The sequence below is a fragment of the Mustela erminea genome, chromosome 6 (assembly GCF_009829155.1).
Source record: "Mustela erminea isolate mMusErm1 chromosome 6, mMusErm1.Pri, whole genome shotgun sequence".
Classification (NCBI taxonomy): domain Eukaryota; kingdom Metazoa; phylum Chordata; class Mammalia; order Carnivora; family Mustelidae; genus Mustela; species Mustela erminea.
In genome coordinates this window covers 61249142-61258237 of record NC_045619.1, presented here as the reverse complement: position 1 = coordinate 61258237, position 9096 = coordinate 61249142, and the positions used below count along the sequence as shown (strand labels likewise).

Genomic DNA, 9096 nt, shown 5'->3' with positions numbered 1-9096 from the left:
ACAAAACATGATGTATTTTTGAGAAGTAAATGAGTTTAGGGAAAGTTTATTCGTTTGACCTTGATGTTTGCAACATTTTCCTTCCACACAGCGTTGGCTGATATGAAGGGTTTGTTGAGAAGTTTAAACAGGATAAACATTGGAAGGAATAGTTAACTACTCGAACATTGCTCCCTCCTGCATTATCCCTGCCCGAACTGCTAGCACTCCTAAGTAATTTTTGGCAAAGCTTGTGTTTTAAATAAGCATATAAGATTTCCCAGGTATATAAATGAATTTTCAATCATTTAAAATAATTGTTAAATTTCCCTTTGGGAAGAAATAAAAGGAGCTTGGCCAGCTACGTAATCAAATGATTACACTGAAGTGTCTACAAAGTTCTAAAGCATATAAAATATTTAGGGAGAAAAAATTTTTTTTTCGGTGGAGGTTTTTAATGCTCTGAATACCTTAAAGGAATAATATTGTAACTGGAAATACAATATTAGAACACAAGTACCTGTTCCCTCTAAAGGAAAAGTAGTATATCATAACAGACCAAAGTGATACATTTATGATTGCTTTACTCTTTTTCTCCCTTTCTTTACAGCAAAGCATATATTCCCACTGCTCTGTTCTGTAGACATTTCAAGGAGATTGGTGTGTTTCAATAGGTTTCCTGTCCTTCCTTCAAAAGAAGCAGAGTGTATGAAAAATCCTAGGCAGATCATTAAAATTGTAATAATACCCCAATGTGGAAGATGAAAGAGGGAAACTCTGCCTCATGCTGGATTTATTTTTAGCACTCAGTGATGTGTTCTTTGTATGGTACTTGGATCAGGTCATCCCAGAAGGAAAGGATCACATTAACATTGGTGTTTGTGGTGAGATATAATATTATTTAGTGGGACCATAGCCTTTGAAACATAGATGAAAATGAATGGAGATGATCCGGCATCAAATCCCATTTATTAAAAACAGCTCTTTTGGCCAGTGATGTGCCTGACAATTCAATGTAAACTCATCTCTTTTTAAAGAATTTATTGCCTAATTTCAGATAGCAATCTATTGCTTGATGAATGCCAGACCACATGCAAAGTATCCATCAGACTCACCAGAGAGTCTTAGAGTCATAATTTATTTGCTTCCACATAATAGAGCCTTAATCTCCCCTCAGATTTTTCTAAAAATGCAAAGTCAATGGGGATAGATGTCCTATCTGTTAATAAGAGGTGGCTCAGTTATTGATGGCTTTGTTACTTCAAGTGAATCTTAAAGCTCCTGCCCCACCTTTTTGCTTCTGCCTGACTTTTCCCTTCTCCCATCTCATTAGAACCTCATCAGAGAGGAACTGGAGGAACGGCACAATGAAAGCGAGCTAATTTTAACAGTGGGAGCTCTGGGAAAAGTTTGAAGAGGAAGTCGTAGAAATGATCTAGCAACTAGAAATTTTCATTTCAGTTTATCCACCACTGGCATTGAATGATTAGTTCTGAATGTTCATGTAAGAACAGTATTTTCACAACGACCATAAAAAACCAAATTGTGCTACTCAAAAATGTTACCAGACCATGTTCTTTTTGCTAACTTTGTGATTTTGGCAAGATATCTAACTCACTTGGCTTTATTCTCCTCTTACAAAAATAGTCTACTTTCTTGGGTGGTGGGGAAAACAAACGGAGGTAAGTTATAAAACATGTTCATTGGGATGCCTGGGTGGCTCAGTGGGTTAAGCCACTGCCTTCGGCTCAGATCCCAGGGTCCTGGGATTGAGTCCCGCATCAGGTTCCTTGCTCAGCAGGGAGCCTGCCTCTCTCTGCCTCTGCCTGCCTCTCTGCTTCCTTGTATGTTTTCTCTCTCTCTCTTTCTGACAAATAAATAAAATCTTTAAAAAAATGTTTATAATGCTAACTGTGCATATGAAATATAAATACAAAATTATGTATTACATAATTTAAGTATTTACAAGATCTAAGTAACGTAAATGTGTGACCTTTTCAATAATCAAAAAGGTGCTAAACCTGTTGTTAGATTTTAATCTAGAGACTTCCTGAGATCATGACCAGGGCAGAAACCAAGAGTCAGGCACCCAATTGACTGAGCCACCCAGGCACACTTTAAATAGTTTTTTTAAATTAAGTTTTTATTTTGTTCCAGCATCATTAACAAACAGTGTTGTATTAGTTTCAGGTGTATAATATAGTGACCGCTTTCAATATTTCCTATAGGCTGGTTTGGTGTTTGCAAATTCTTTTAATTTTTGTTTGTCCTGGACGCTTTTTATCTCTTCTATTTTCAATGATAACCTAGCTGGATATAGTATTCTTGACTGCATGTTTTTCTCATGTATTGCTCTGAATATATCATGCCAGTTCTTTCTGGCCTGCTAGGTCTCTGATGATATGTCTGCTGCCAATCTAATATTTCTACCATTGTATGTTACAGATTTCTTGTCCTGAGCTGCTTTCAGGGTTTTCTCTTTGTTACTAAGACTTGAATGTTTTTCTATTAGATCATGGGGTATGGACCTATTTTTATTGATTTAGAGGTGGGGGGAAGTCTCTGTGCCTCCTGGATTTTGATGCTTGTTCCCTTTGCCTTATTAGGGAAATCCTCTATTATAATTTGCTCCAATATACCGTCTGCCTCCCTCTCTCTTTTTTGTTCTTCTGGAATCCCAATTATTCTAATTTTGTTTCATCTTATGGTATCACTTCTCTCTCAAATTCTCCCTTCATGGTCCAGTAGTTGTTTGTCTCTCTTTGCTCACTTTCTTTATTCTCCATCATTTGGTCTTCTTTATCACTAATTCTCTCTTCTGCCTCATTTATCTTAGCAGTAAGTGCCTCCATTATTGATTGTACCTCAGTAATTCTTTTTTGTGATTTTAGCTTTGTTAGATTTTAGTTCTTTTATTTCTCCAGAAATAGATTTTATTTCTCCAGACAGGGTTTCTTTAATGTCCTCCATGCCTTTTTCAAGTCCAGCTAGCACCCGAGAATCATCATTCTGAACTCACCTGGCCTGTGACTGAGTGTTTCTGTCTCTGATGCATGGCCCCTTTTGGAGTCTCCAAACCCAGCAGGTTCCTGCCTCCAGAGAAGGAAGGTGAGTCTCCCTGGATCTGCGTGGGTTCCCTGCTCAAAGAGCAGTGGTCTCACTGTGCCTCGGATCACGGTTAAGGTAAGCCCGAGCTGACAGCTCACTCCTCAGCTCTGTCTCTGTAGTCAACTTCCCCGCTCTGATACCACTGGGTTCTGCCCCACTCAGACACCCCCCGATCTTTCAGTGACCTCACGGGACCTGGAGTCCTTTTGAGGGCTCCACCCCTGCTTTAGCCTCTGAAGTGATGCCCCTTAGTGGAGCAGACTTCAAAAAGTCTGATTTTTGTGCTCTGTTGCTCCCCCACTTGCCGGGATCTGGCCCCTCCCCCTGCAGTCTATCTTCCCATTGCCTCGGATTCACTGCTCCGCACGTCCTACCTTTCAGAAAGTGGTCGATTTTCTGTTCTTAGAATTGCTGCTCTTCTTCTCTTGATCTCCTGTTGAGTTTGCAGGTGTTCTGATTGGTTTGATAACTATCTAGCTGAACTCCTGCGATTTGATATCATTTCAGTCTGCTATTCCTCCACCATCTTGCCTCTCTCCTCTGTAAATTTTATTACAACTATATCTTCCATCCTTTGCAATCACTTTTTAATAGATAATCTCTGACTTATCTGTTTCCTTAATCACTTTGTATGTAGTTCTGTATTTTATAGCTACATTTATAGTCTCTATCGCCCTAGATCTGTTGTTTCCTCTTTCTTTTAGTCAATAGTGGCTTGCTTTCAAGTATGTTCAGCAACAAATATTGTGAATTTCTTGCTTAATCCCTTGTGCTTAAGGTGAAAATTTGAGAAAATGTTCTGTAGAGGATTTCCATTTTTTTTCTGCTGGTGGTACCCCCCCAACCCGTGACTACCTAGGTTCCATATGTGAGATCCAGGTCCTTGTTTCAAGACTCATATTGGCCCATGGCTGGTTTAAGGCTGAACTTCCAGACAGCACTGAGATTATATAGAGATGCCCTCCAGGAACTATCTTTCTCCTAGATGTTTGCGATCAATTCCAGCCCATGTGACTTTTTAAAAGACAGTGTGTTTTGGAAAATGTTCTTATTCCTATGAGACTAGCAATATTTGAAATAGTCATGGTTTTCAAAGTTCATTTGTTCTGTAGAGGAATGTTTCCTGGGACCGTATGATCAGGTATGTTGTTGGAAGCAGAAATCTATTAAATCTAATACACACACCTCACAAGTAACCTTTATCATATCATTTTGAGTGTTTAGTTATTTGGGTGAGTACCTGTTAGATAAATAACATCTATCTATCCATCTATTTATCATCTATCTCACTGTTTCATTAACATTTTAATGATAATATTGTCTCTTAATCTGGAACAAAGATTTTAAAAGTAAAAATATATTCAATATTTGTTTTATGATTTTGCTTTATAACTTACATATATTCTTTTGTATCTACCAAGTATTTCATTTCTCTAAAAAAATGGGTACATAGGATCAAAAGGAGATATAAAAGAAAACCTGTTGTCAGTTATATCACAGAAAGCCTTAGCATGCTCTGCCTGACTATGGGTCTTTAGTAGTGGTTTGGGTGAGTACTTATTGGATAAAATGACATCATGGATAACAAAAAGGATGAAAATGAACACCTGAAGAAAGAAAGACAAGGGAGATTATTGGATGAAACTAAGAATCATACAGAGAGGCTTGAACTACATTTATAAAAAGGGAAATAAAAGCAGGTATTATTTTGAAGATTTAATTTATTTGAGAGAGAGAGGGAGCTCAAGAGAGAACATGAGCAGGGAGGGGGTAGAGGGAGAGGGAGAACCAGACTCCCCAGTGAGCAGGGAGTCCCATGAGGGGCTCAATCCCAGTAACCTGAGATCACGACCTGAGCCAAAGGCAGCCATTTAACTGACTGAGCCACCCAGGTACCCAAAATACATATATTCCCTAGCCACCATCAAGCCACCCAACAAAGTGAGCTAATCTAAACCAAATTGAGGGGAGGGACAGAGTTTTCTGATATGGTTCAGCACTTATGCGGCTGAATAAATACATCATAGACCTCTTTCCAGGAATCAAGCCAGCTCATTTCAAATGGCAGATTGAAAACTTCAGTAAAACTACTAAAGTATTTTAATTTGAAAATTTATAGTATCATCAGTTCCTATAAAACAATCGTCTCCATAAGCCTCTAAAATAAAAATATTTTCATTGAAATTAACTTTCCTATTATACTCAATAATTACTATTCTCTGCGGTGGGGTGGCACAAACTCATACTCTCAGAAGCCTGCTTTTTATTTTTAAGAATGTAAAAATCCCAATGAACTCTCAAATGAAATTCCAATAAAAAGAGAAGGCTCATAATCTTGGAGTCTAAATTTTATAGTTTTTCTTTCATCCAAAACAAGTTCTCAAAATATGTGGAGGTTTTAGTTCATGAGAAGGATTATGGCACAACCTGTAGGAAGTACTCTTTCCAAAGTGTTAATTATGAATCTGTAACTGGTTTTTAAGTTTTAATGGATCAAATTTTTATTTGATAGTAACAGTCGTATAACCACCATGTGCTGGGTCCCAAGGAATTCCAAAGCAAGTAAGACACAGGTTTTCTGCCTTTCATTTGCTTACAGTCTGGCAAATAATGAAGAAGCAATTAAGCTGCAAATTTTACAACACATGATGGGTAAAGAAGGGGCTATATGATTTGTATTTGTGTATTTGACAAGATAAGTCCCATTTAATAAACATACATGTAGATATATATCTATAAAGCTTATATTTTAGTAAAGTTTGAAAGGGTATGCAAAAGATATTAATTGAGGGGTTACTTCTGGGCAGTGGGATTAAGTGTGAATTTTACTTTCTCTTTTATCTCTTTAAAACATATGTTATATAATAATAAAAATAAATTACACCTTAATAATCATTAAAATCACATTGTTTAAGTATTCAACAAGGAATGGCAATGACCTTTTTAGATAAAGATTAAAGCACTGTATTTTAATTTGTGGCCTCACACAGACCCTATGCTTCTTGCTATGGGTACAATGGTGAATAAGTTATAGTTCTACCTTCACGGATCTTAGTTACCCAGTGGCCAAGGCAATTATTATTATTATTATTATTATTATTATTATTATTATTTTGGACAAGGTGATTAAATGAATAATTACAAGTAAGGGAAGTACTAGACTGTAATTAATAGTTACTGAGAATTCTGTCTGCATTTCTAGTAACATGTAGGATATTATAATGAAAGCAAATCTCAAACCAAATATTGTGACACATACAAATTTTTATTAGTAGGCAGTCACTAAAAATGCCAATCAATCTGAGCTTCTTAAAGTCCTTTAGGTACTCAAATGTATTTTTTCAAAAAGATTTTATTTATCCATTTGGCAGAGATAAGCAAGGAGAGTGGCAGGCAGGGGGAGTGGCAGACAGAGGGAGAGCAACAAGCAGGTTCCCCCATGAGCAGGAAGCCCAATGTAGGACTTGATATCAGGACCCTGAGCCAAAGGCAGACACTTAACTGAGCTACCCAGGTGCTCAACAATAGCTATTTTTTTAAGAAAAGGAATCCTCACAATGACTCTATTAAGAATGCATAACTATTACTTCCTCCCCATTTTTTATGTTTGAGGAAACCAAGACTTAGAGAGGTTGAAGTAACTTGTTCAGGGTTCCATAGTTTATGTTCCCAAGAGTCATAATGTCTGCAGCCTATTTTTGGCTGGTTTGGCTAAAGGGCAGTGTTTGGTCTGTGTTTGTGTGTATCTGTACCTCTATCTCTCTACATTATCAGTATGGCAAACTATTAACTGTGTTTATTGTACTTTTCTTTCAAATTTACTAAGGGACTAAAAATTTCCAAAATTGAAAGAAAGGGTACACAACAGGTAAGAGCTGGACTTCAGATCTAAATCTAATACCAAAATTCACATATGTTATGGCTTGACTACAGCCATCTCGTTCTAGGTGGTCTCCTCATTGTCTGGGCACAGGTATCATTTTATACAGGGAAACAGGAGCAACATATATGGAAGAGTATTATGCAAACCTACTGAATAGTCCTGATTGGCTTATAGGATTAACAAACCATTTTTCTCAAAGATTGTATTTATTTATTTGTCAGAGCACAAGAGCACAAGCAGGGGGAATGGCAGGCAAAGGAAGAAGCAGGTTCCCCACTGAGCAAGGAGCTACATGCGGGACTCAGTCCCAGGACCCTGAGATCATGACCTGAGCCAAAGGCAGAGGATTAACCGACTAAGCCCCCCAAGTGTCTCTCAATGGACTCTTTTTAAAGATTATACTCAATTTGGACCTTTGGAGCAGCTGACTTCTCAACTTATTTTGTATCTCCTTTCTGCTATATGCTCAATTCGATTGAATGATTTTAATTCAACAGATATTTATTAATTACTTACTATATACTCAGCCCTGTGATAGATACAGCTAACACAGAAAAGTTCAAAGTATCTCTCTACCTTTTAAAGAATGTAGAGTCCTTTTCTCCTTCTTGCTGCCATCTTGGTATGTGTGGTTGACTGTTCCTTGCCATGTGTTCTCACAAGACTTTCAGAATCAAGCAGTTTCTGGCCAAGAAACAAAAGCAGAATCGTCCCATTCCCCAGTGGATTTGGATGAAAACTAATAACAAAATCAGGTACAACTCCAAGAGGAGGCACTGGAGTAGAACAAAACTGGGTCTGTAAGGCATTGCATATCACGAGATGGCACACATAATTGGCACACATATTTAAGCGTCATGAAGATCCCATGTTCCTATTCTATCACTCTGTCAGCATTCCTCCTACCTGGCCAAGAGACATGTTTTATCAGGGAAACACCTTTTCTCTGTTACTATGCCTCTATGCTAGTAGTAAAACTGAGAGCTTTTGGTTGAGAAAAAAAATCGAGTGTAGAGTCTGGGTAAATACACATGCTAATACACATAAAATGAGAATGACCAACATTAACTCAAATATATGAGCAGAATTTTGATACAGACTTTCTAAGTGAAATAAGAAGTGAAAAGACAGAAAAACAATGCTTGGGAGTACAGGGATGTTTCATGAAGAAGGCAATTCAGAATTTCTTTGAAAGATAGGGAACACTACAAGTTTTGAAAAGGACCTTCCAGAGAGGAACAATATAAACAATGACACACAAGCATTTAGTGTTCATGGGACAATGACACAGCTCTTTAGCAAGCCTATGTACAGAAAGGGTATATAGTAGTAGGATGAGTTGAATCGGAAGCTATTAATTCTACGGCTAATGGGTAGTTCATTCTTGATATCTGAGGAAAGAAATCAACTATTGAAGGTTATATTTATCAGAGGTGTGCATAATAAAGGTTTCTTGTTGAAAATCTGCATTCCTTGCTTTTATTGTTGAGGTCTCTCAGCTCTTCTCTGACAGAGCTGCTTTCACTGAGCTGGATTTTTGTGTTACAATCAAGGCTTTCAATTAGAAATTCTTACACCCATCAGTAGTAGTAAACTCATTCCTACAATCACTGCAGGGATGTTGACAAACGCCTCAGCTGCCACTCCCCTCAGCGACCCTTCTGTCAGGGACAAGAACTTTTCTCCCCTGCTCCTGATTCCATGTGGAAGGAGATGCAAAGTGAGACACTACTCATATCTCTTTGCCCCTAAATTGCTGGTCTCCTAGGGAGGAATGGATAAATCAGGTTGGTGATTTGGGAAAGAAGAACTGGGCAAGCGTAGCTCATTCTCTAACTGTCATTTTTGGAAGTGAGTCTGTCCACAAAATGTGCCCTCAATTGCCCTCTGCTATTCTTGAAGCAGAATAGCAAAGGGGCAGTCCCTGCCTCCACCGGAGGCCACTGGGCAAGGACCCGCTGAGAGATTCTGTCCAGCCCGGGGTTCAGTGTTTAAGCTTACTTGTCTACAGATTTAAGTCATGCTGTCAAGCATCAGCTCTGTCAATGATAATGTTGTTATTTTAGCTTCACTGGCTTAACCTTTGCTCTTTTCTTCTAATGTCTCAGTTGCTATAAAACCCGAGT

At 38.1% G+C, this 9096-nt stretch overlaps 1 protein-coding gene across 1 annotated transcript; it reads left to right on the top strand.

Moving 5' to 3' along the window:
* The first annotated feature begins 7618 nt into the window (after positions 1-7618).
* Positions 7619-7774, top strand: LOC116592436 (putative 60S ribosomal protein L39-like 5). Its single transcript, XM_032345639.1, has one exon. It carries the CDS (start codon positions 7619-7621, stop codon positions 7772-7774), a length of 156 nt encoding a protein of 51 aa, XP_032201530.1.
* Positions 7775-9096: the final 1322 nt, after the last annotated feature.

Bases quoted from the DNA above. Each gene is read 5' to 3' on its own strand.
- LOC116592436 (XM_032345639.1), top strand. From the start codon at position 7,619: ATGTGTTCTCACAAGACTTTCAGAATCAAGCAGTTTCTGGCCAAGAAA.